Source organism: Lepisosteus oculatus, chromosome 4 (assembly GCF_040954835.1).
Source record: "Lepisosteus oculatus isolate fLepOcu1 chromosome 4, fLepOcu1.hap2, whole genome shotgun sequence".
NCBI classification, from domain to species: domain Eukaryota; kingdom Metazoa; phylum Chordata; class Actinopteri; order Semionotiformes; family Lepisosteidae; genus Lepisosteus; species Lepisosteus oculatus.
The window spans coordinates 63,485,001-63,511,576 of record NC_090699.1 but is presented as its reverse complement, the minus strand read 5'-3'; the positions used below and the strand labels follow the sequence as shown (position 1 = coordinate 63,511,576).

Here is a 26,576-nt window from a genome sequence, read left to right as displayed (position 1 = left end):
CTCTGTGTGTTTCTATAATGTTCCTAAAATATCATGATTAGCCTGATGAGAAAGAAAAATAAAACAGTACTAAAATCTTAAATCGGCTTTTACGATTGAATAGTGACCTAATAATCTTTTCCCCTTCCCTTCGAAAGTGAACTAAGCGGAACGAAAAAGCCCTTTGTTACAGTAGGAACGTTTATTTCTAGGTCTGTTGTTGCCCTACGAGGAGGGAGTGTTCATAGAAATCCCTCCGTAGGATGCTCGTACTGGGGATTTAGAATCCAAGATGGAGGCTATCAGTAAAGTAGGACATGATATGAGTCTGGCAGCTTTAAAACAGAATGACCCTTATATTAATAGAATCATCGATGTAACCGGGCAGGTAGCACTCTATACCTTTAACTCCAAAGCAAACGAATGGGTAAGGTGTATTAAAATTTTTCGACATATAGTTTAGAAAGCGGCGAGTCTGAGGCTTGTTTCAGTGAAGTTTCTGTATGGAGCACATATTGAAACCAACTTTTATATTAAACTGACATCTCTCCCTTCAGCGGAAATGTTTTTTTAATGAACGGTTTCGAATAAAGAGATTCTGAATCTAAAAAAAAGGTGAATGAGTATCTTAAATGCTGATACGGATAGTCTTGTTAGTACATCTGGTGTTTGTAGATGGAATTCTTAAAATTGGCGTTGCATAATTTATGTTAATTTAGACTGAACCAACAGGTGAAAAGGAGTTTGAAGTAAGATTTTAAGATTGTTTTCTTTTTGTATTATATTCCAGGAGAAAACCGACATTGAGGGTACCTTATTTGTGTACGCCAGGTAACGTATTCGAAGTCGGATACGAGTATCTCTTATATCTATGATCTCCTCCCCTATCCCAGAAAAAAAAAAAACAATCAAGGTTCTGGTCACCAGTACACGTGTTTTGGTCAAGATTAGGCCTCAATATTTATGAATTTATTAAGAATCTTTTAAAATCTCAAACTATCTTATTAAAATATCTTATCAAAAAGCTGTCTCGTTCATAGTTTAATAGTCAAGAGTAGTTTGCGGTTTGGAAGTAATGGAAAAATTAACAATTCAGGTGTAAAGAGTAATAATTCTGGAAGGAGCTGTGAAGCACATAATACAATATATTCCCATCTGCAGAAAGAAACAGCTAGTATGAACACTTATTGAAACAGAGTAACGTATTTTGTATTCATTGCTTTAGATTCCAGAGCACTTAGGATTTACAGTTAGGCCACTGTTTTAAAATGTGTCCATCATGGATGTAAACCATATTGTCTTTTCCAGTATAATAATTAGTTTTTATCAGAAGCTACTGTTAAGACTGAAAATCTATAGGAGAGAAGAAGGTGTCAGTAACCAGTGCTGTAGACCAGTGAGTCAGAGACCACAGTTTTAAATTAAATCTGAAAGATAGGTCACAATTCACTTGGCACTGGATAGACATTTTGGCAATTTTAAGTCGTATTAGAACTATTTAACATTTTTAGAAGTATACATTTACAAGTCAAACCTTCAGATTTTAAGATTCACTTATGGCATAATGACTGCCAGTGTGATAAAAAATATCAATTTACACTGTTGAGAAATCTTAATCTCTCAATCTTTCACTGCAAAAACAGAATGCAACATGTAACTCGGTGAACGGTTGGCTTTGCATCATATACTCAGTCAAGACATGGAAGGTACAGCCCACTAACTCTGAATTATTAAAAATGTTACTTCTGTAGAACACTTACTCCACTTAGCGCTCTTTATATGCAGAATAAATGCACTGGTTTTAATGTTGCTGAGCTCAAGTTTTCCCAAATTGAATTTTTCGTTTGTGTGAGTTGCCAGGTTTTTAACAGGTGTTATTCCAGAATTTGAAAATGGTATTTTTTTTTAATTGTAGGTCAGCTTCTCCATATCATGGCTTTACGATAATGAACCGGCTGAACATGAAAAATCTTGTGGAGCCCATTAACAAAGACCTAGAGTTTCAGCTCCAGGACCCATTTCTTCTGTACAGAAATTCAAACTGTAAGTGCCCTCTTGTGCTGTTTCTAACTTTATCTCATACTAGGTCAAGAAGCAGTGGAGAGACCTGGGGGAGAGAGAGAGAGTCACAAATTTCTCTTTCTAGAATGTGAGTTGAAAAGGGAAAAAAAAATGCAGACAGATTTGTTGGAGAAGTTTTTGTAGTATAGAAGACTTTCTTTTTGGGAAAAGGGAAGGATTTGAAATGGACGTTCACGTGAATTAGCTGTAGACAGCACTGATGCGCCACAGGATTCTCGTTGGTGGCATTTGATCAAAAAGAGTTTTTAGGCTGCCGTCATTAACTTTATTGCTAGCTGGAATGAGCGGCCTTCTTCATGTAGTTCGTGGTACTTAGTTTCCAAATGATTTGCAAAGTTGGCTCCATGAGTAAGTTAGAAAGCGCCCCACAGTGTGCATTAGAACACATTAGCACTCTTATTAAGGATAATGCTAGCCCCTGGGAAATGTGGATTCACTTCCTTAGCACTTGAGCACAAGCTGTCTTAATGAAGTGCAGTGTTGTCTCCAGGGGCCAACTGCACAATACAGCAGAAATCCGTAGTTTCTGTAAATGTGCATCCTTCACTTGAGCAGCACCCGTCTGGTGATGTGTATCACTCGCCTGTTGGGTGCTCTCCTTGGTCTGTTTTTGCTGCCTGCCAAGTTGCATTTTCCTGGAGAAACTGCTTCTTCCTCAAGTATGTTCTGGACTAGAATAACTGTTGAACTTTTCATTCTGAAGACCGTGGGCATTGATAATACAAGTATAGCTGGAGGCAGCAGATGAAGAAAATGGGTGGGAGGGTCTCATAAAATTCATCATTGTGCTTTTCTCATAAATCACTGAGAGATTGGTGCACTTTTCAACATTAACATGAGTGAGTGGGGACGAATAGGAAGCCTTGGATCATCTGATTGCCTTGGTTATGTGCTGTGGATGGCCTGGTCAGTGTTGAGTTCGGTTCTATTTTGAAGCCAGGAGTTTGATAGTGAACATGCAGGTCCATATTTGAAGTTATGAATAGGGTGCACATGAAGAAGATGCCATCCAGCACAAAACTTGTCTTTTTGCTGTGGTTTATGTGTGAAATTGTATTTTTCACGTTTATTTGATTTGTACTGTGAAGATGTTTGACTGTATTCACATGTGGAGGTTTCCCTGTTTGTTTCCAAAGGAGTGGTGAAGTTGATGCCTAGAATGTCATACCGATGTGGATAAAGTGCTGGGCAGGCAGTGAGAAGTGTATTTGGCCGAATAAGACATTGCATTGACAGATTAATCATAGAATCTACCACTGCCAGTGTTATTACTCTATAGACTTCTTGAATTATTCACTGTCGGACACACTATCACTACCAGACCAGAGCTGTTTACCATGTTTTAGATCAGTTGATTATTGTACCGGAGGGTTTTAGAATTGAAATGTATTTTCTTCTCTTACTTTATCTAGTAAAATCAGATGTTCATAAAACATTTTCTACTTTAAACTATACCCTGAGTGGAGCAAGACTAGATAACCGTCCAGTGTTGGTGGAATTTCTGAGTAGTCACTGGAGCTTCTCAAGTCTCACTTGATATCTTACTTCTATAAAAGGAAATATTTTGAAAGCTTTCTTTACTAACTTACCCCCCCAATGCTAAATCCCATTTGACATGGTAAAAGGGAAAGCTATGCTTTTGTGATGGTAATTTCTGCAAAACACAAGGCTTTCGTGTTAAATAGTAGCCAATCACAAACTGAATCTTTTATCAGCTAGATTTTTTACTTATGTTTTTGTTATGATTTGCATGCATGGGATTTTATACATTTTTCTCATGCAGTTGTATTTTGCTTTGTATAATCATATTAATTGCATTTTGAATAAACCGTAAAGCCTTTGAACGCAATTATATATATATGACTAATGTTCAGCAGTTCAAGGAAAACAGTTCTTTTTATTTTTTATGGCAACTGACTTTTATTCTGTCTACCCCTGGATGAGAAGGAACATGGAACCAAGCTTCTAAGTAATGGAACCTCTGTAGGTTCTAAAGTTTTTCTTTTCTTCTCTTTTTAAACTCGTGTTTGGAGGTCTGGCAGCTGAGAAACACCGTGCTGGAGAGTTATACTGGGTACCATTAAGTTTCTGATGTAATTAGGTTTCTGCATCGAACGCAATGATGGCCTTGACCCAGCTCTCTGCAAATCCTTTTAAAACGTAATGAAATGCTGCACCAATTGTAGTGAAAATACACATTTTCTCAGTAGCCAAAGCTGTTTCAAGTTTGCACCTGAAAGTTGCTCATTTTTATTTGCCCACATCAGTTCATGTAGTCTTTGTAAAAACTGCCAGAATCAAATTGAAGCACTAAATGTGTGTGTAATTGAGGCACTTGTGCAAACCAAGATGTCCAACTGGTTACTTTTTCTTTTCTTTGTCTTTATTGTTGTTACTTGGCCCATAACACTAACGTTTGCTGTTGAAAATCATGGTGGCCAGTTAGCTCCAGACGTGCTCTCTACATAATGATCAGACTATTACCACGTGACGCGCTACTGTTCCTGTGTGTACCGAGATGGCCATTGTGTTTTCCCAGTTGTCTATCTGTACATCAGAGGTTGCTCGATTTTTTTCCATAATATCATCTTATCAGCTTTTTGGAGCAGCTCTTGTATAAAGTGTTCCAGGAATGTTTGACTTACTCCACGCTCTAGATGTTCGAGCAATACTTGTACACACATGGCAAAATGGATTGCACAACATAATGGCTGCACATCTGCTGTTTTGTTTGTAAAACACCACTAACTTGGGAAATCTAAGTGTACTAATTGATGTGAAACTTGGAGAACTTCGTCGCACGCAAACCTGCATTAGACAGCTCACAATACAGTGCAGCAATACTTCATAAGCCCAAACCAAGGCACCACCTTCTTGGCAAAACATGTCTTGTAAGGATGCATGCTCTTCCTCAATAAGCATTTGGCTAGTTCACTTCTATTCTAACGGTAATGAAACTACAATATAGCGAGATGTGATTTCTGCATTAAGCTGCCTGCTATTTGACTGTAATTGTTTTATTTTTTTTATCCCATGTTGCGAACAAAACTTAAGTAAAACCTGTTTGGCCGATGAATTCCAGGCCTGGCAAATACCATTTTAGTGACCATACAGTTAACATAATGTGAACTGGGGTTCCTGTTTAACTCATGGCGTTTTTCATGGCCATTTTGTTTTGAAAATTAAAGATACTGCTGTCTTGGGACGCGCTATGGTGATTGACTTGAAACTTTTTCATCACACAAAAACTTTCTTCTCACTTTTTCTTCCAACAACAAGTCGTAAGTGGGGGTGAAAAGCTACGTATTGGTTTAGTATCACTTTAACACAGTTTAAGGGGAGTAGGCACTTGCATGGAAGAAAATGTATTTGTTTTTATAATGCTGGATATGACCCTCTTTTACTTAATTTGGTTTTTGAAAATTAACCTATGACTATAGTGGGATTTCTCCTCTTGAGGATATTTGATGTCAAAGGCAACTTTTCTGAGGCTTTCTGTGATTAATATAATGTATTTTGCACACTTGTTTGTGTTATTAATCATTTTATTAAGTGATACAACTTGATATTAATACCGTAATAGCAAACCTTGAATGATGGATTCAGAATAAGGTAACTGCTGAAGTACACAGTTAAGGATTGTAACTGTCTTTAGGGACTACTGGATATTCCATTATTTCTGTTCTCTTTCAAATACAATTTTTCTAATATTTCTTGATATGGTTGTTAAATTTGAGCGATATAATTTAATGGAGTCCACAATTGCATACTACTGTAAAATGCCTAGATAGTTTATTGCAGTGCACATTGATTACATACCCTACTGTCTTAAGAATCTGTGCTTGGCACGTTTAGAGGCTGAGAAGTCTGCATGATCAGCCCAATACCATACACACTGCCGTCTGAACTACTTGCGTTGGCAAATGGAATAATTTCTGCTAGTTTCTGCTATTAAGCTCTTTTATTTCTTAAGCCTGCAGCACATCAGCACACCCAAATGAATTTGTACACAGTCTCCCATTTCTTAAAAGTAATAAAAATCTGTCTTACCTCGAACTGCATTAAAAAGGTAAGTTTCCAAATCCATTTCGCTTATTACCTTCCCTTTATGTTTAAGGTCTGGCTCCTGATACAGAGGTTTTCTGATCAAAGTGTGCTCCTTGGAGAGATGCGAGAAATTCATTTCCGCAGCCTAAGGAGAATGGCATTAGTGCAAAAAAAGAATCTCTCCTAACCAAATGAGAGGCGAAGTGTCTTGTCTCTCCTGTTGTCCGTCCAAGGGCTCACATTTACCTAGAGGTAAGCGGTAGGTAACGAGGAAGAGGGAGCCCAAGCAGTAGATTGCAACAGAAAGCAGAGTATGTCCTTGGGGCTCCACGCTGCACAGCAAAGCGCTCGACTCGGTTTGATGTGAAGAGGCAAAACAGGTGAACAGAGTAGGAAGAATGCAAAAAATCCTTAACTTTGGAGCCATGTGTTATAGATATTACTTAAATCTCTTATGTATGTAGATGTTATTTACCGTTTCATTTAAAGAGCAGTGCAGAATAACTAATTGGGAAGCTTTCGAGTTCTCAGACTCCTGCCGAGAAGTGTTCTGCCTCCAGATTTGCACACTGCTTACTTGAGCAGTGCTACTAATGCTGTTGTCACCCTGTCATGTCTCGCCACCGATCACCGGCGAAGAATATATAAGATTCAGCAACAGGGGCCTGGCTAAAGCCTCTGGGAATGTTTTTTTTAAAAACTTTTATACAGAGTCGTTTCCATTACCAAAAGTACTCAATGCTTTTTTTCTGATAGAGGACATACTTTGGCTTTGACAAACAGCAGCTTTGCTTATCAGTCGGAGACGTGTTAGGGACGGTGCTGTCACTGCCTGCTGCTGATGAGGGGAACAGGAGATCAGTGTTGGCTTGCTCTGAAAACCTCAGCAAGTCCCCAGGTAAATTCATTAGCACATAGTACTCCATCGTTGCTAGGATCTGAGACTCCAAAAATAGATAAGCTTGATAACACACATCATTGGCAGAATTTACAGATACGCTCTGAACCGAATCCCCTCCGTTTCTTATGATTCACAGCTTTACTTTTATTTTAAAAATACTTCCTCGGAAAACAATAAGATAATTAGTTGTTTAGAGTAATTTCCACTTATTTAAACCCTTAGCACATTAAAATTATGTTCTTTATTGTAACTGTGGGTTTGATGACAATGATCTGGCTGATTGCAGTAATTACCTACAATAGTTGTAACAATTTTACTGTTTTGTTTTTTAACCTTAGTAAAAACATTAAAAAAATCTTTCCATTTGGCTTTTTGCTTATTTTGTTGGAGAACCTGAGAATAGGTCCACCACTTCCCTTCCCCCTTATCTTGGGAAGTCTATGAAGCTTCTCTGAACAGTGTCAGTTGAATGGATGCACTTAGTTTATTCCTGCAAGCAACTGTGCATCAGTGTGGGTGTTGAATATGAAATAGCTACTGAGTCATTCTGCTGTTTAAGAAAGGACTTTAATAGCAGTGACTTGCCTGAGCTAATCCAGGTAGTGTAGCAAGCATAGATGCCTAAATATATAGTAAATCAGCAGAGTGTTTTTCTATTTTTCACTTCCCAGCTGTAGCATTTATTGCTGGAAGCATTTAATGGGTACAGATATAGGTATATTTCATTGTGTCTGTAGTGTATTTCAAAATGTCTGGTTTTTGTGAAATAAGGAGATTTTTCTTCAATTTTGGTTTTACAGTTCTTGATGTGGAAAGTGTTCAGTATGCCCTGGTTGTGGAAAGTGCCAGTGACTGCATGTACTGCATTGCCCTATCAGTGCTCCTCTCTGCAGTGACCAGGCATTGAAGAAGTAAGAGGCAGTGCTAGGGTAGCATGTGGCCTCTTGTGTGGGCCGCCTCCATACAAAATAGGTTTCTTCAGGTTGTGACTGCTTGATGGTTCCTCACCTTAGGCTATCATTGCAGGAATGCTTGGAAAGAATACAGAATGCTACAACAAGGAGGTTAAAGTAAGTAGTATTCACTGGGTGCAGGACAGTTACATTTATGTTGAAAAATAGAAAATGCCCAGCCATTTACATTGGCGAGACATGAAGAAGCCTGCCTGACCATTTCAGGGAATATGTCAGAGCTGTGAGAATCAAGCATATCACCAAACCGATAGTTCCCCATTTCAACTCTTAACGGCCAAGATCTTACAGTCACTGATCTTTCTGTCTACGTCCTGACATAGGGACTTCAGAACTCTTGTTGCAGAAGGACATCCAAAACCAAAAATATTTTTAAACTTGGGTTGCATCTTCCCATGTCACTCATGTTCCATGTTAATCTCCTTCTAAATCTTCTCTATTCATCTGCAGATGTCGGCTCTCCTCACCTTTCCTCCCATTCTCCCCGAGTCTGGACTCTCACTATCACCTGCTTCATGCCTGTTTCTCCACTGCTCCCTGTCCCTTCTTACCTGCTCTCTTTGGGTCTTCTCTACCCTCTCTCCATCACACATGAAAAGGGCTTCACAGCCAAAATGTTGTTTCTTTTATTTTCCTTTCAGCATGGAATGAACCTTTACCTGTTACTTTACAGTTACTTTACTTCTCATTTGGGCTTAAGTTTAAGGAAACACTTTTTACTTTGATCTAAATCATGCCTGCTGAGCATGTTTTCCTTAATCCATTTCAGGACCTGGTGTCTCTCTTTTAAAATGTCAGCATGGGGTTGTGTTGCATAACGAGCCTTTGTGATAGACAACGTCTTTTGAGGTTTCCACCTCAGCATATCAGTGCAGTCGTTTTTATATACGTGGGCTGGCAGAGAGAACCTTTGTACTTCCAGGGACGAAAAAGTATACTACATTTTTTGCTACTGTAAAGAAACAATTCTATAGCAAGTTGGCAGCTGTGTTTGGTGCTACAGCAGATGCTTTGAAATGCACATGCACTGCTTTGAGGGGAAGAGGGGAATTTCATTGTCAGTGAGGCTTTCACAGCTGAGATTTTTGAGTCACTCATGAGAAAATGCAGTTCACGTTTTGCAGGGCTGTCTATTCTTCCCTAATGATGTATTTATGGCTCCGCAGTAACTATAGTTACAGGAGTGGTGAATATGCATACCAATGCCTGCTTTCTCTTGTCTGTGAACCACAAACTGTCGCACCAGATTTGTGTGAGGCAGGACAGGGATGCGAGATGCAATTAACCTTGAACCCAATTGCCTTGTTAGTTTTAGGATAATACTTTAAAAATAATTAAAAAGCTGTTGCCCCCCTAGTCCTCCAGACCCCTGACAAATGCGCACTGAGAGAGACCCTGGAGATATGCTTTCCGTTTGATTGGATGTACCAGCTCCTTGTTGAGCTTGTGCGCCCAGCACTCGCTCAAGTCCGTCAACACCTCGAAATCAACACTGCTCTTAAGCACAAAATTTGCTCCTTGTCCTCCTTTGTCATCCGTTTTTTTCCCCTCTGTGAGCACTGCCGATGCAGAAGTGCTTGTTTGCTTTCTTAAATAATCCTAGTAATTTCAGATCCCATGTCTGTCTCGCTGTTCATTCTGTCTGCCGGTCCATACACTCAAGCGTGAAGTTTATCACCGTAGCAGTCTAAGGATATGTCTAGATCTTTTGCCATCATCCCCTAGATCCAGAAATGTAAATTACGGGAGGGTTATTTTGATGGGGCTACTGCGTTCTTTGTAATCAGTTGCAGTTACATACACTGATGAGCATTTGTCATATTTGAAGAAATACCAGTTTCTTTATTCCATGGCAGAATGATTCTTCATGGTGATTGGGAATTTAAAGGGAGCTTGGCAGAGTAGTCTTGCTCAGATTGCTCTGGAAAGGACAACGCTTTTAAAAGTATTTTTTATTTATTTTTGGAATGGAGATGGCAACAATTTGTCTGCACAGCAGAGGCTGTAACAGGTGGGTTTGTGTCTGGCCATAGCAGGGAAATGAAGATTTTATTGTGCAGTGATGCAAAAGCATACTGCTAAATGCCAGTGCTCTCCTTGTCTTGAGGCTATTTTTATGCTTGTTGTTCCACGAGATAAGTGTTTTCAGAGTGGCCACCTTTACTGAGCTGCCGATTTTGCTGACCTAGTAACTAAGTCTTTGGGGGCAAATGACACCCTCTGTCCCCTTGTGTTGGAGACCTGTTTGCCCTTGTGCACAAACACAGTGATGTTTACTTTAGCGTGAAGGCTTGTCATTTCTAGCTGTGCGCTCCGGTAAGCGAAGTGTTTCCTGCTCTGTGGATCCTCTTGAGCGACAATGATAGACCTTAATGGGAACTCCTTGTGACTCCTCGCCAGAAACACAAAGAAAACAATCAGATACATTCGGCAGACAGAGCTGATTCGCGTGCATTTATGGCTTCCTGCTAGCATGTTTGTGAGGGAACTGAGTGGTTTCCTTATCTTTTTTGCCCATTAGGCTGCCATTAAAGCTGTGGGGTATCTTTACATGGACTATATCTTTCAAAGAAAAGGTTCAGCTTTTACAATCATGATATCCCTCTTAACATGGGTTGAAGATGAGCACATCTTAATGTATTCCAAAAAAAGCCATTGACTCCTTTATTTGTATTTTGAGAGTGATTTGCTGAAACCATTTTAGCATTAAATTTGGGTCATCTGGATTTTGGTGATCCAATCGTGATCAATCCGTTTTTGCATTTGAAAAATGTGCACTTTTTTTCCTCTTAAGAAAGGGAACATTTACCTTTGTTTTAATCTCATTCCTAAAGTGTTGTGCGGTTGGCAGGGCGTAGTGTTAAGGTTTGGCGATAAGAGGGTGTACAATGGATTTCTTTCCTCCTGATGTAGAATATAACATGCAGGATTAACAATAGAAGGAGCATTGACTTAACTGTATAAATCTTTCTGGATTTTTGTTTATTTTTCAGGAAACAAATCCTTTTGCCTTTAGAGTTGATTTTTTCATCAAATGATTATCCCTCAACACGCAAAAGCCTCTTTGTGGCGTATTGCATTTAAACCCTAGGAGAATAGGTCAGTGTTTTCCCCTCTTTAGTGATACTGAAAGAAATGTGGTCTGATGGTCTGGGCTCCAGCCTCTTTCTTCATTACAGCTTCGTTTTCTTTTGCATTTGAAGGAATATTGTTCTGGTAGTTATAAATCACTTATTCCTCCATGTTTTGAACCTCCAAGTCTTGACCTTAAGAACTCAGAAGGAAGCCATCAAAAGTAATTTAATTTTACAGTATTTTTCATTGAGTTCTAAAAATAGGGGTTGTTAAAGCCACAAACCTCCCTCATTTCCTAAGTTTGAGAGTTTTTGTTTTCTCAATCATCACTGTGCAGTAACTTGGACATTAAAGAGAATCTGGCAGTTTGTGTGTTTTAATGTTGTAAGAGTATACAGGGCTTTGTAGTCTATTTTTTCATTGGGGAAAAAATGAGGTTTTGAGAAGAGTCTCTTTAGTTATGGTGTTTTTTATATCTTTTAAGTAAACCTTGTCTCGTCCATATTTAGGGGTCTGTCCAGCACTTGAAACGTTTAAGACAAATCCTTTAACAGGGTTTTAAAACCCAGTAGCTTGCTACTCATAATTGGTGGGCCGAGTTCTATATTTAACTCCCCACCCCCAGAAGGGATTCAGTACAGTTTTTAATACCAGGAGTTATTGCTTTGATTGATCTGGTCAAAGTGCTGAATCCTGCCATTGGCTTAGTTAACTAGGAACATTCTTTTTCTTCTGTTAGGGAGTGTGGTGGTCCACTTGTTCTGGTGCATCTGGTGCATTTAGACACTTAGGTACTGTATTTTGTTCAAAGCAGTGTAACATAATTTGCCTAAAACAGCTTCCCGTTGATATTTTTAAAGGAGGAGATCTCTTCCAGTTAAAACATGTTTATATTTCTCCATATTTAGCCATTGCCAGATTTTCTGTGCCACTATACCTCTGGCTGTTCCCAGTGGAGAACTGCTAATTAATGGTGGTTCAGATTCCAGTAGTTAGTGGTTCACTGATGAAGCCTTGAATCAAAGCTGCACTTGCAGTTATTTGCCATCAGGCTTGGACCTTCCTGTGAAGTCTGCAGGAAATGTGCTCCACACCTAATATTGGTTTAACGTCTCTGTTCCTTCCTCCCACAGTGTCCATTTACAGCATCTGGTTTTATGACAAGAATGACTGTCAACGAATAGCTCAGCTCATGTCACAGTAAGTATGTCATATTTTACCTTTCTTGCAATGTTGTTCCTTATTCTAATTCTGTATTCCTCATGTTTAGTTGATAATAAACCTATTTATTTGTAGGCACAACATTCTAACTGAATTATAGAGTCAACTACACCTCTCTGTAAAAAAAAAAAAAAGGTTTAATTAGCCTAACAAGCGTGCATGTCTGGATTCCCCGATATGCATTTCTTATGGTAACAAGTGTTTTGGGCACCTTTCAGAAGATATACTCCTACGTAAATTATTCTAAAGAGTCACCCAGAAAGCGTCATGCCACAGGTTTTCACATAGACCTTGCAGCACAATCATAATTCTTTGCATTAATCATTTATCATCCTAATGCAAATTACTTTTTATGATGATTTTAATTATCGTGCACTGTGGAACCTACAGGTTGGCCGTGGGTATGTTTTTGTCACAAACACTGCAGATGAAAGAGTTATTGTGTAATACTGGAACTGAAAGTGACACGGTGACCTTCAGGAAGGGTAGGGGGAGCTACTTAGGGCTCATGACCTGGATTGGCACAAGCTAGTGGCACACAGACACTGTCCCTTAGAAAACCCTTCCGTTACAATAGGGCCCATTTCTTGACCCACGACAGAGTATGTACAGAGGTAACCCAGCCCAGAATGGCAGGGTTATGACTTTAGGCAGCTGGAGGAAGAGTGTTCATGATCTGCTTTGCAGTGTAGACTGTTAAAAGCGCAGTAGGTCTGGCCCTTGTTACATGGTGATCAATTCGTGGGAAACTTTATGAAAGCCTATATTTTCAACACCGATTGAAGGAGAAGCGTGTCCGTTGCTGACACCATGGTGGGGCTGTGGCCACCAGGGAAGTCGCAAGTGTGAGTGTTTCACTTGGCTGGTTTATCCCAACGGTGATGAGCCACTCGGCAAAGATGGAGGTCATGGAGGATCTATTTGTATGGGCAATTTCGTTTTTATTTTGAGAAGAAAGCTTGTTCAGGGTTTGCATGTACCCATACTTGGGTAAACGCTATGCCTGTTTATTATCTGAGTACCAAGTTAAGGAAATGGAGTAACAAGAAGAGAATGTGCGTTGCCTGAAAAATTGCCCTAAGTAACAGCTGGCATTAACACTGATAATATGTGCAAGGTTAAGAGTAGTAGTCACTAGATATAAAAACAGGACAGGCTTTGCCTTTGATCTAACTGGAGAGGCAAGTGTTGTGTGTGGATTAACAGAAAAGCCTTATGTAATATGGGAGAGCCAGTTTTAAAGTATTTTTTCCAAATCTTGTCTAATTGTGTATGTTTTCAAGTTGCGATATTAAATTTTGCCTTTATTCACTTATATAAAAGGCTTTTTTTTGGTCAAAATGCCTATTGGTATCAAGAGATGTTTTTGTTCAAGATTTCAATATGCTGGTGTTCCTTTAAAGAATGTTAAACAGTTTTCCAAAAAAATGGGAAACATTTGATTTCTTGATCCGCCACCTGGTCAATTAATAGATATCTCATCTTAAAATAGCATTGTTTGTCCTGTTCCCTTTTGTAAGTTTCTAGTGCTCGTCACTGGATCCAGCCAAGCTCTTTTAAATGGACTTTCTTGAACTAGATTTTGGATGCTTTGTGATTCTCGTATAAAAGAAATACACATAAGATTTTACAATCAAGTGAGAAGTAGGTCATTTGCTGGAGAGCTGCCTCAGAACACTTTTCCAACCATCTGAAAACAGATTATTATATGTACGTATTTTAATTTTGTATTAAATTAACTGTACTTGCCGTTTTATGAAAGATGCGTGTTGATGGGTCCATAAACAAGATGAAACAACATTTACCAGCCCTACAAGGCTTCACTTCTAAACATCCTGATTCCCCTTTTATTTGTGCACTTGCAAGGAAAGCAGAAGACTTAAACTAGCACCCATTTTATAACCCCATTTACTTGAGAGAGAGATCATCCACTCAAGCTGGCGGCTTTGTAAATTGTTAAGCAATACAGAGTGCATGGCTTAAATTGTCAGACCAATTTGTTTTCGACTCTTTTTGCAGTTTTACCAAGCACATGAAGGAAAAATGAGAAGGTGTGAACTACTTGCATGAACTGGAAGTGTGCCACTTACGCTTTTGAATCCAGCCTCCTTTGTAAAACCTAGATTTTCTTTCTTCAGTTATTTTAGTCTGCAATTGTCACTTGGTCTTGTACTGATTAGAAAATGAGAGTGAGAAATCTTTTCTTTTACTTCGTTGGTTTTTTCCCCCAAGGTCTATAATGGGTTACAGAACATATAGTAGATTTTTGGCATCATTGGAAATGTTTATTTCTTACAAGCACATCACTATTTGCTGAAGCACACTTGCTGACCTCCATATTAGGGAGGATATTCTATGGAAATTGCACACAAGAGAACAATTGCTTCAGATTGCAATTGGGCAAGAAAATCATACATTTTTTGTAACCATATTTACCCTGAGGTTAGGGAACAAGTTTGAATATCCTTTGTTTTTGATAAAGGAAAAATAAGCCATCTTAATATTGTTGCCATTACAATATGTATATTTTATAATCTGCAGGCAGTGTTTTTTCTGTAGATGATTTTAAAACAGACATCTTTGAATTATCCTCTTGAGATGGTTATCACACCTATTCTCTCATGGAGATGAGGTGTCTGATTACATCAGAATGGTAGTTATCAACAGCCCAGATATGAACTGTAATTTCTGAAGCTAATGTAGACAGGTTGTAAAACTGCCCACAAGACGTTCATATTGTTTGACCTACTTGTGCAAAATATTGTAAAAACATCATTCTTCCCACTCAGAGATATCACCAGACTATATGTTGTCTCTGTAGCAGGAAAGCTGGTGAACAAATTGGTCTTTGTTAGAATTGGTTACTGCAATGTCCTGTTCACTGGTAAATATTCATTGAACAAACATTAATAAGTCCAGAATTCGGCAGCTATCATCCTGACAAGATCACATGCAGTTGATCACTTTTCTCCTGTCCTGGAGTCCTAGCACTAGCCTCCTGTCAGTTTCATATCGACTTCGGTATCCTTACTCTCCCTTATCGTGTTCTCCATCTTCTCATTCCCGACGTTACATCCTTCATTTGTTTGATTCTGGTCTGTTTGTCCCTCATGCCTTTTTACATTCATAGGTGACAGGGCTTTGTCTTGCTACATCCCAGAGCTCTGGAAATCCATCCCCAAGGAGCACATTCAAATCCAGACTCAAAACCGTCCTCAGAAAGTTTGATATAACCGGTGTCTGTCTGCTCCTAGCACCTTCTACTGCATTACTAATCTTTCGTGTTAATTTGTGCTAAATTTATCGCCTTATCTTGGTTTTTACTTTTCCTGTAAAGTGCTTTGAGAGGGTTCTTTTAAAAGGAAGTCTATAAAATATTAGTGGGTGGGAACGCAATATCTCCATTTTTAAATTCCGAAATGTCCAACTGCTTAATGTTTTCCCCTTAAAGATGATATCAACAAGTGACACTGGTGTATTCTTTATAGTGCGTTTGAAAGATTCTAGCATTTGTCACGTTTTTAATCAATATTTAGTCTGTGTGGTGTTTTTGCAGAGTGGTGAAACAGGAAATACAAAGAGCCAAGCAGGCATCCCCTGATGGAAACATTCCCAGTAAGAGCAATGGCAGTGCGGAAGAGAGGCCTATTGACATCCTGGAGATGCTCAGTAAAGCAAAGGATGAATACGAAAGGGTATGTCAAAGGTTTGGTTTACTTGTGGCTTCTATCATCTGACAGCTTTTTCCCCCATATTTCCAGTCTGATATTGAATATAGCCTACTTGGTAGTTTAGATGGCTTATTTGTGTCTTAGCTGCTTAGGAGTAAAGTTGTTTTGGCTATTTAAAATCTAGAACGGCTGTATATGTGAAAGCACAAAGGGGTGTGGACTCTAGGGATAGAACAGGCTATCAAAAGCTCTTATTGTTTTAGTTATTTAATTACCACTCTTGGGTATTTTAAAGTTATTTAATTTCCAGTCTGTTTATTATTGTTTTCCACAACATTTCTTGCGGGGGAAAAAAACAAAGAATTCCTAATTTCCTGGGAAAGAGGGTTTTCAGAGAGAGAACTTTAGCTCAGTCGAACCCAGTCATAAGAAACCAACCACATCGGTGTTTTATATCAGTGCTTTAAAGCAATGCCAAGTGTAAGATTGGGAAAGGAGATTTAAGATTTGTTTATAGCTGCAAATCCTTGTAATTGTGGTCTCACTACACTAGGTATTTTGTCCCTAACAAAAACAATCGTATTTAGCCTGTCCATGGGGCTTTGCAAAACTCATTTTTGGTGCACCCTTTCAGTGCATGTCTGAAATTGTACATAAAAAAATGATGACGGCATCCTTTTTACATTTTTTCCTTTCCAAACACGTTTCATTTTGCCATCTAGTTCATTCCAGATGGATCATACAGTAATCCTTACATACTATGTTCTGTCTGGCAGCTTCCGATTGGCTGTGGTTGTAGCTGACACATACTCACTGAGAGGGGATTTAGGAAGTTTAGAGTGATTTAATCTGGGATTAATCCTCCAACACTGCCTGCATCAGGCCCAGATGTGAGAATGGCTGACCCTTCAAGCCTGTTTTTGCATCATGCAATTTACACGGCAGTGTAATTTTAGGGGTAGTTCATAAATGACCAATATGTGACTCATTAAATGTAATATTGTAACATGTCTCTCCCTCTCTCCCTTACTCCAGATCTTACCAACTGGGCACCATTGCGGTGCCAGTGACAAGCACTTAAACTCCCAGTGGCTCTGATTAATCACAGTCCATTTGAAATAAAATAACAATCATGATCTTTAATAAAAACAACTTGGGTAATTAATAGGATGACTTTTTCTTTTTTTGTTGGCAAAAGAATATCCTTCCCAAGTTGAGATGGGTTCACCTGAGCTAAGACTGAGTGTGGGAACAAAGCACATTTCTCTTTATTTATTGTGACAGAATGCATGGAAAAGCTCTCCTGAAAGCACAAAAGCGGTTGTTGAAATGAGGACATATTTGGAAAGGCAGGAAAGTAGGGCACTTTTCACTAGGGGAGGTGAAGACAGTAGGCACATTAATGCAGATTGGGTTTATCTGTCATGTCTCACATTGTACTAAGAGAATACTGTTAAAGCTGTCTTGAGTATGAGAAAATATACAGCAATACCTTTGTCCATTAGTTCTGTTTCTACCAAATTACAATTTTACTTGGTAACTTTCTTGGGATAAGAGTGTATAATTTACCTTCTCTCCCACTTTTTCATAAAGATATTTTAGCACTTTAGTACACTGCTCTATAGTTAACTAATTTTGAGATGTGAGTTTATTTTTAGTTCTTTGGTGTTTATAGCAGACAAGGCTACACATCTTGTCCTGCTGCCTTCTTGTGGTTATGATGAGTAATGCACGTTTGGGAATTTAATCTGTTTCACATACGTTTTCATCTAGTCTTTGTACAGTATCCTTATTTACAGTGCCCTTCAAAAGTATTGGACCAGCGAAGTCAACACTGTTATTTTAAGTAACTGACTTCATGTAGTTATTCTCTCAAAGGGATATAATGACTTTTAAACTCTGAAAGTCACTGGGTCAAATTTTTGTTCTGTGGTCAAATGCAAATAACCCCAAAAATATTTTGCACTTGTCACCGATACAAATTGCTTAGCTGTAAAGCAGAAATAAGTTTGTTGTCCCATACCTATGTGAGCACTGTACAGTATATGCAGGAATTTAAATTTCTTTTGCAGTTCTTTCCTCCAGTCTGCCACTTTGTAGGTTGTTGTACATCAGTGTTTTAGCATTTAAACTCATTAATGTTAAAATTGAATGCAATGTTTATTACTTTTTAAAATCAAGAGATTAAAAGTTTTTTTTTCTTTTTTTAGAATCAAGCTGGTGAATCAGATGTTGCCTCCAGCACTGAATTTGTTCATAACTGTGAGCCACTTAAATCTACTGCAGAATCAGCTGAACACTTACAGTCTTTATCCCAACAAGATAAGGTACTGTCAGTCATAATGCTTTTCAGAAAGTTAAAATCCAAATACCATAGAGACCTAACCATGTGTTCTCCAGCATCATCTGATAACTTCAGTATCCTGATATTCAGTTTCATTTTTTATAGAATAGTCTTTATGAAAGGGATTTTTTCCCCCGTTTCCATTAAACTGGTTTTACATCAGTTAAACGCCACATCACTAAGCCTGTCAAAGTGATTTGTTATCCCACCGATGTGTTTCTAAAAAAAGGTTTAAATTAAATGTTCTTTGTAAGCAGCCTTCTTTTATTTTGCAAACCTAGAATGTGACCTTGAATTGAACACGTACCCTGTAAGGCTCTGCATGGCTTGGCACCTCAGTACCTTTCTGGCTTATGTGTCTGCTCCCCATCTCGCAGTCTTCATGCATCTGACTCCGGTCTCCTGTTTGTCTCCCATGCTCTTTATAAGCTGCGCCCCAAAGCTCTGGAATTCTATCCCCAAGGATAGTGGAGAGTCGCCTACCCTGAGTGCATTTAAATCTAGACTCAAAATCTTTTTCAGAAAGGCTTTTACTTAATTAGCGTCCGTGTCTGCTCCATTTCCTAATGACCAGGTATCTTTTACTGCACGTCTAACCTCCTGTTTTTCTTGTATGTGCTTATTTTGTGATTTGCAATTCTTAAAACACGTTCTGAGATGCTACTTTTAAAGCTATATGAAGTAGTTTTTTGTTTTTAGTATTTTATGTTTGCTTCAGGAATCTTCTTCCTGAAATTTTCACAAGTCCTACTTGTCTAAAATGTCTTTTTCTGGGTCTTCCAATTTCTGTCCTCAGCTTGTTCACCCGGGGCTGAAACAGATAACCATCGAGGAGCTGTTTGGGAGCTCTTTGCCGAAGGAACAGAACCTCATGAGTTTCCCCAATCAGAATGCCACAGAACCAAGCCCACCCGATAGTTCCCTTCAGAGTCATAGCTTTGTGCCGCCTTTCCCCTTTGAGCCAGTGCTGATGCCCAGAGTTACAGCGGAGGGTTGCAGTGACCGCCTGGGCACCCCTACCAAGAACGAGGCATCCACACAGATGCACCCTGTTGCAGCGCTCGTCCCTGTACCGGATGTGAAGAAAATCCCCAACTACAACATCCAGTCCAGCCCAGTGTTTCACCCCCCTGGCCCCACGGATTGTTCTCTGCCTAAACGGGGCTCCGATGGCGGCAAGATGATGGGGATGCAGCAGGCCCACATGTCTTCGCCACTCCTGGTGTGCCATCCAGCTTCTAAGCCGCTGAACCCCTCGCCCCAAGTGGGCGCTCAGCCTGTCCTGTGCCCCCCTGCCGCAGGAAGCAATGCCGTCGGCATGAGCTTCATCAACCAGGACTTCCTCCACAAGCTCAAGACGCCCTCACAGCAAGATCAGCTGCAGCAGCCAGTCCTGCACAAGCCAGCCCTGGCTCCCAGTTTCCTGCCTTCCCACAGCCATCTGGCAACACCGGAGTGCTTTAAGGAGCCTGTGGTCAAACCAGGAGCGTTCAACAGCATGCCAGTGGCCCCTATTCAGGTAATCTTTGGCAACAGTAAGGTGTGACAATCAATTGAAACAAAACCAGCAATTTAATGACATCGCATTTGACGATGCCCATGAGGCTGCAAGTGCAGCTTAATGAGTCATTGTTTTGCTGGATTTTGGATGTCTTAAGCCAAATACCGAAGTGAGGAAGAAGCTCCTGCAAAATGAGCGTGACGAAACTGCGGAAGAGTCCTTGAAGCTGATGTGCATTTATCTTTGATCTGAGCATAGAAATGGCCACTCTGTACTCGGTTAAACTTATACTGAGAGGGGAAAAAAAAAAGTGTGGATGCACAGGACTTATTGATAGTGATCATTATCTGCCTGCTTCCCCTGTCTTTTTAGTAGTGGTAATTTTATATCTGCTGTTCTTCTATTCTAGCTTTGTTGTCATCTATTTACTCAATAGAATCATCTTTGCCATTGGTTTCATAGATGAAAGGCTGTTTTTAGTCTTATCAAAATGTATCGTGGACCTTTTTTTATAGCAGATGTGTATTTGATATTTATGGCAGGTACATTTTCCATTCAAAACTTGAAAGATTTTTTAGGTGTGGTGTCCTACACTTTTTCTATAATCCTTGCATTTTTTTCTATTTCAGTCTCTTCCGCAAAATAAAGAAGTGGATGTTTTTGCACAGTCTAAAAGCATATCAAATACATTACCAGTAAGTGTCCGTTCAGAGACTAATACATCTTAAGCTTGAAGCATAATAAAAGTCATAGATATCATATTTTGCTTGCAGCTTGCTTTTCCAAATGTTGCATAGTGCAGGGCCTTAGGATCAAGTTAGAGTCTTGGTAGCACGGACGTATTTCTGCTAGCGAGAGCAGTGCTCTGGGTATTTTACCTGCAGGTTGTACCCATGCAGGCTGTCTCAGCGGTGTCTGGAGTGGAGCCATCAGTCCTCCTGTCCCCCAGTGTGTTCCAGCAGGCTGCAGCCAAGCCGACAGAGACCGAAATCAAGCTCATCTCTACCTCTCCATTAACTCTCGGGACAGCCGAACCTCCGACCAGTCTCCCCACAGCGTTGTTCAGCAAGACCCAGCTCCAAGACGCCTTGATTCACCTCCTGAAGGTTCGGTTCCTTTTCTTTCTTTTCTATTTTAACACTTTCTAGTTCAGTGGCAGCAAATTCCATTTCTTAAATGCTTCACTGACCTTTGCGTTGCTATTGGCAAACATTAGATTGTTCCAATATGGCGATAAATATTTTTGAAATTTAGAGTTGTTACTTTTTTATATATATATACCTATCTAATTTGGAAACGCCATTTGTGTGATTCTGACTTTTCAGCACTGGGTAGTCCTGATCACAGTTAGCTAGTAATATAACCCCAGCTTCTGGATCGTAGAACTCAGCCTGCACTAAGGCAGGCGACTTCAGTGGGTTGAGCTATCCAAGGGGCACTGTAAATGCCTTATTGTTGGATGCTTTAATGTTAATAACTGTTGTGTGTTCTCATTTAACTACATTCATTTGTAAAGTAAATATAAATGCAAAAGTCTGGAAATGTTAAATCGAGGATAACACAGTGGTTGGCATCGCAACGCTGGGACCCTGGGTTCCATGCTGTCTGTGTGGAGTTTATGTTCTCCCCACGTTTGTGTGGGTTTCCTCCAGGGACTCTGGTTTTCTCCCACTGTCCAAAAACATGCTGGGAGGTTAATGGGCTTCAGGGAAGGTTGGCCCTTGTGCGCGTGTGTGTTTGTGACCCAGAATGGGAAGAAGTGGTTAGATAACGGATGGATTGATGGATGTTAAATCAAGACTGATTTGGGCTAACAGTTGTAATTATTTTTCCTTTCTTGTTTTAACAGAATGATTCCAAGTTCCTCAGTACCATTCATGAAGCCTATCTACAAGTTCTAGCAAAGGACCTAAACAACATTAAGCTATAGCCAGTGGGACTCCAAAATGTGGCGTGACTATGAACTCCTGGAACTGCAATCAGAAATATAACCTTATTTAAAATACTGAGGTACTCTTTAGTGTGTAGCAGTACTGAGATATATTTAAGAAACAACATCTATATTTAGCTTTCTATGACTATGGAACAAGACTGGCATATTCAACCAGAAGAACTGTAACTACATTTTGGTTTGTTACAAGTGGGGTTTCCTTAGAGAAAAAAAAATGGCTCTTGTGTTGAGTTACAACATATTGAAGTGTTATTTTCTGTTTTGTGTGATTCTGAAGTTGTCAGTCAGTTTATGAAATGGAAGCAATTAATTTTTAAGTACATTCTTTATCACACTGTTTTGAGGGATATTGGTATGTTACTTGTGCTTGAACTATAGCCCATTACTTTTTTGTGAGACATGGGAGACAATGCAGTTTGTGTGGTTGGTCATGCAGTAAATACCTACTGCAGTAAAGTGTTGATTTCCTAACATGGGGATAGTTTTGAATGGATGTCATATTCACCCTGGGGTTTCTTTACCAGTACATTTTCCATTGCAGCCTTATGAACTAAAAGACCCATTCCCAGTCACATCTTGTGAGCTGAACGCCAGGTGAAAGACACTAATCGGACATGTAAAATTTTCATATACAGGTGATTTTGTTTTTGCTATCCTTGCCGTCACCTCAACGGTTCTGTCAGCATCCATTTTCTAAAAATATCAAAACTGGCAAATACAGTAGTTTGGACATTTTCGTAGTCATTTTACCAGTGGATGGTAAAAGAGGAATGTGTATTTCAACAGAGATTTCGTTAGCAACAATAAAGGCTTAGTCCCCAGTGCTGATTAATAATCACATTATTAAACATTTTCTCGCATCAGTAGTTTGCTTACTCCCCATGCTAGAGCCAGGCAAGTTTATTTTTTAAATCCCTTTCGGTAATGGAAGCTTGATTAATTCATTTGATTCAGGCCAATAAATCAGCCTCTTTTGCCATGAGGGCTGAGTGCACAGATTGTTCTAAAAGACCTTGAGAGGCCACTTTCAAGCATGTGGAAATAACTGATAATGATTCCAATAAATGTCCAGCAGATGTGGGTGCATAAAAAATAGAAATTTCTTCATTACAATGACTGTGTCCAAGTAATTTCTGAAAATGTACTGCTTTCGTGCTAATGACTTTTGTTGCTGTTACAACTGGTATTGACAAAAGTATGTTCTAATCCCCCCTTGCCTTTCAAAGATACTGTGTGTATATGTACTATGACAAAACTAGTGTCAAGAAGCAAAGATTTTGCATTTGACTGTTTTGATGATTTTGATGAAAGTTGCTGAGAACCCAAACCACGTTTTTTCCAGTAGTCACAACATGAAGCCATTGCGATGATAAATAGTGCAGTGATAAATCTTTGCTTTTGGATGTAGAAACTTCATACCTTTCTTAATCTAGAAGAAACTCTGTTCCAAACGTCTGAGAAGGGCAGTTGAGATCGTAAGTTCCTGAAACTGTCGTAAACCAGATTGTGAAGTTGAATGTATTCATGATTAGGGGTTTGATGTCTTTTTTCCACCCCTGCCCCCACATCTCCTAAATGATGCAGGGTATTAACATGATGCATTAATGTATGGTTTTCTTTTGAGCCTAGATCTAATCTTTTAGCCAATGAAGATGTTACAAATGAAGCAGATTTTTCACAGACATTAGCTTTAAGACTAAGAAGTAAATTACCTGCCAACATAATGTGAAGTATTTAGACCAGATCATTTTTAAGAGTTATACAGCATATTACATTTCTGGTCACTACATGCCTTTATGTGGGAGTAAAGGAAATGACAAGGCTGTTTAGTTTTACTTTATTTTTAAGTCTGTTTCTAAAAAGATGCAGTTTTCGGGTTCGAAGCATGTAGCTTTTAAATGCAGCTGTCCATATTTAAGTTTTTTAAGATTAAAATATTTTAGAGTCAATTTTACTGTCCTGATGTGAATCTCTTGTTTCCTTATCACTGCATTTAAGACCCAAGTATTTTGTTTTCTAGTACTGTAATCCTATAAAGAAATTTGGGATTATTTTTAAAGAAAGATGTTGTTAAGCCAAAAGCTGTCATTTTCAACCAGTATTGTTTTCCAGTTTGCCTTGACAGTGGTATGGTTAATAAAAATTCTGTACCTTTGGGGAGATGTCTGTAAGTTTCATTGTAAATTATGGTTATTTTGTTGTCACAATTTTGTACAGTTACAATTATATTTTTTTATCTTAAAAATAAAGTTTGGTGTTTTTCAGCACCTCTTAAAATGTTTGCTTTTTTTATCATGCGTGTATACAGCGTGCTCCATTGATCATTTAAGCAGATTTCACGTTGAGTACGAGGCTGGAGCAGTCGCATTTCCTGGGAATTCCCTGTGTTGGATTAAATTTCCTTGAATTTATACCAGTCAAAGACATTCGCCCTAAATGTGGCCATTTAGATTGACATGAACTTCTTGTTTTATCTATTCAAAGGGTAGAAAGAAAATGTTTAATTGGTAGTGGTTACAGAAAGAATTTAATTCAAGCTTTTTTTAACCACTGTGGGAAGTGGGATGTATGGCACAGTCCAATACAACAAAGACAAATATTACCAACAAAGAAGATAGTGCAGCTGTGTTTCGGGAGATAAGCGAATTAATTTGCAGTGTTTGAGAGTGAGATTGTATTGGGGGTTAAATCAGTGTTTTACACATTACATGTAATGAAAACTTTGTAGATGTCATTGTACTGGCTAAGGGCTTATTGCTATTTGTTGGCACTTTCAACTGTGGGTTTTCAACTTGTGAAATAGTGCGTCCCTGTCTTTACAGTCTAGTTTATACTAGGAACAAGTTCAAATTTGCCAAAGTTGAAAAAAGTTTTGACAATGAAGCCGCCTTCGGATAACACCTCATCTTCCTCTTTTGTAGTTCCTTCGTAGTTTGCCATAAATGTGATTTACATATCTAAACAATGTTTGGTAGATGGATGTGATTTTAATTTTTAACCACATTGAATACACAGCGACCTTTGGAAAGAGTTTCACAAAATCGCATTCCTGCCGGTTAAGTTCACAAGTGGTACTCATGGATGTCCACTAGGTGGCAGTGCAGACACTTATGTGGTTCTTACTCTTCGAGTTCTTATTATTGCACTACAGATCTCTAACGTGTTTTACAGTAATGTAAAACAGTTTAATATAAATATAGAAATATAAAGCCCATTGTTATAAAGTATATTACATGTTCAATATGACGTATAATACAAAGTCCAAATGCCCTTCCCAGAGTTGTATTTACATTGCATTGTCTGGTAAAAAAAAGTATTGTAAAGTAACTATTATAGGAGTAAACCAGGATTTAACCAAGTAGTGTCGTTGTGTAGTAAATTTTACATCTAAACTTTGTATTCACATTTAGTTTCAGAAAACCGATTTATTCATGTTTCTCATATTTGAGGCAAACGTACTTGATTGCTTTTTGTATGTCCAACAGGATGGAAGTATAAATCAGACTGCAGCCTGTTTCGCATCATTTCCCTCCTGCTGAAGAATGGCCATCCAGTATTCTAGATAAAGAAATGTGGCTTCTGCAAACAAACAGATGCATAATTCAGGTTGTATACAGAATACTGTGATTTTCCAGTGCCAATCTCCCATATGGAAAAAAAAACACTGCCTTAATTTTAGCATAATGTCAGTAACCTTTGACCACAATAATTACCACTTTTTTTTGTCTTTCAGTTTCCTATTCTGTACAGAGTCAGTTCTGACTGACCCTGCAGGTGGTATATACGTGGGTGGTTCATCATGAAAGAGACTCGGGTACTTACTCTGTTTTAGCTCAAACAGTGTTGGATTAAAGTTTGTTAATCTTTTCCCGCTAAATCCTATTTCCAGAACAGGGCCAGGAGTGCTTTGAGGATTACAATCAAGGCAATTTACTGGCATGGGAAAAGAGTGTGTTAAGATGAGCAAACTAAAAATAAAAATGTATCCAGCTCTTAAGCGCATGCTGGGAATATTGTATAAAATCGTTTCCTGGTTTCAGTAAAGCATTCCTGAAGAGCTTTGAGTCTCACCGGTGGTTCTGGAAAAAAAACAGGGCTTCTATACAATGTATGTGCAAGTTAACTGCTCTCTGAAACCTTAGATTTTTGTGTACTTCTGAGAGACAGCACTCAGCAAAGCCCATTGTGAAGTGTTTCCTTTTCAGTCATTACACCCATTTCGTGTTTCGCGCTCGGGCATAAATTATGCAAACTAACAGCTACCAATTGGCTATATTTCTCTGCTCTCCTCCCCACTGATAGCTGGTGTGTGGTGAGCGTTCTGGCGCACTATGGCTGCCGTCGCATCATCCAGGTGGGGCTGCACATTGGTGGGGGTGGAGGGGATCCCCATTACCTGTGAAGCGCTTTGAGTGGAGTGTCCAGAAAAGTGCTATATAAGTGTGAGCAATTATTTAATTATTATTATTATTGTACACCGACCTGGAAAGGCCTTTAGTTCTGATGTCATTTCAAAAATGGAAGCAACAGTGCCGCCTACAGTCACACCGAGGGAACGACGTCCCGGGCAGCATGGTCACGGCTATCTGGCGCCCGTTTCACACACTTGAAGCGTCTCCGAGTAAACATGCATTTTTGCTTTCCAAATTGTCTCATTCTTTTTTTTATATATAATGGGTATATCGCTGGGTAATCTAATTTAAAATAAAATGGGCTTGATCAGCTGCCCAGCACTCATTCCTTGTTTGTCGTTTCGAGACCTAAATGTCAAATCGAATTTAGCAGTGTCAGTTACATGATTATAAAAGAAAAAAAAGTAAACAATTCAGCATT

The 26,576-nt window shown here is 39.0% G+C and overlaps 1 protein-coding gene across 2 annotated transcripts; it reads left to right on the top strand.

Moving 5' to 3' along the window:
• Positions 1 to 83: 83 nt before the first annotated feature.
• On the top strand, positions 84 to 24,010 carry dcp1a (decapping mRNA 1A). Of its 2 annotated transcripts, none has more exons than XM_006631125.3 (10): positions 84 to 406; positions 770 to 810; positions 1,895 to 2,022; positions 12,189 to 12,255; positions 15,833 to 15,971; positions 18,158 to 18,274; positions 19,088 to 19,810; positions 20,422 to 20,487; positions 20,677 to 20,898; positions 21,642 to 24,010. In XM_006631125.3, exons 1-10 carry the CDS (start codon positions 272 to 274, stop codon positions 21,720 to 21,722), a joined length of 1,719 nt encoding a protein of 572 aa, XP_006631188.3. In that variant the 5' UTR covers positions 84 to 271; the 3' UTR covers positions 21,723 to 24,010. The 2 variants fall into 2 exon arrangements, with proteins under 2 accessions (XP_006631188.3, XP_015203645.2); XM_015348159.2 differs by having other exon boundaries at positions 90 to 406; positions 20,692 to 20,898.
• Positions 24,011 to 26,576: the final 2,566 nt, after the last annotated feature.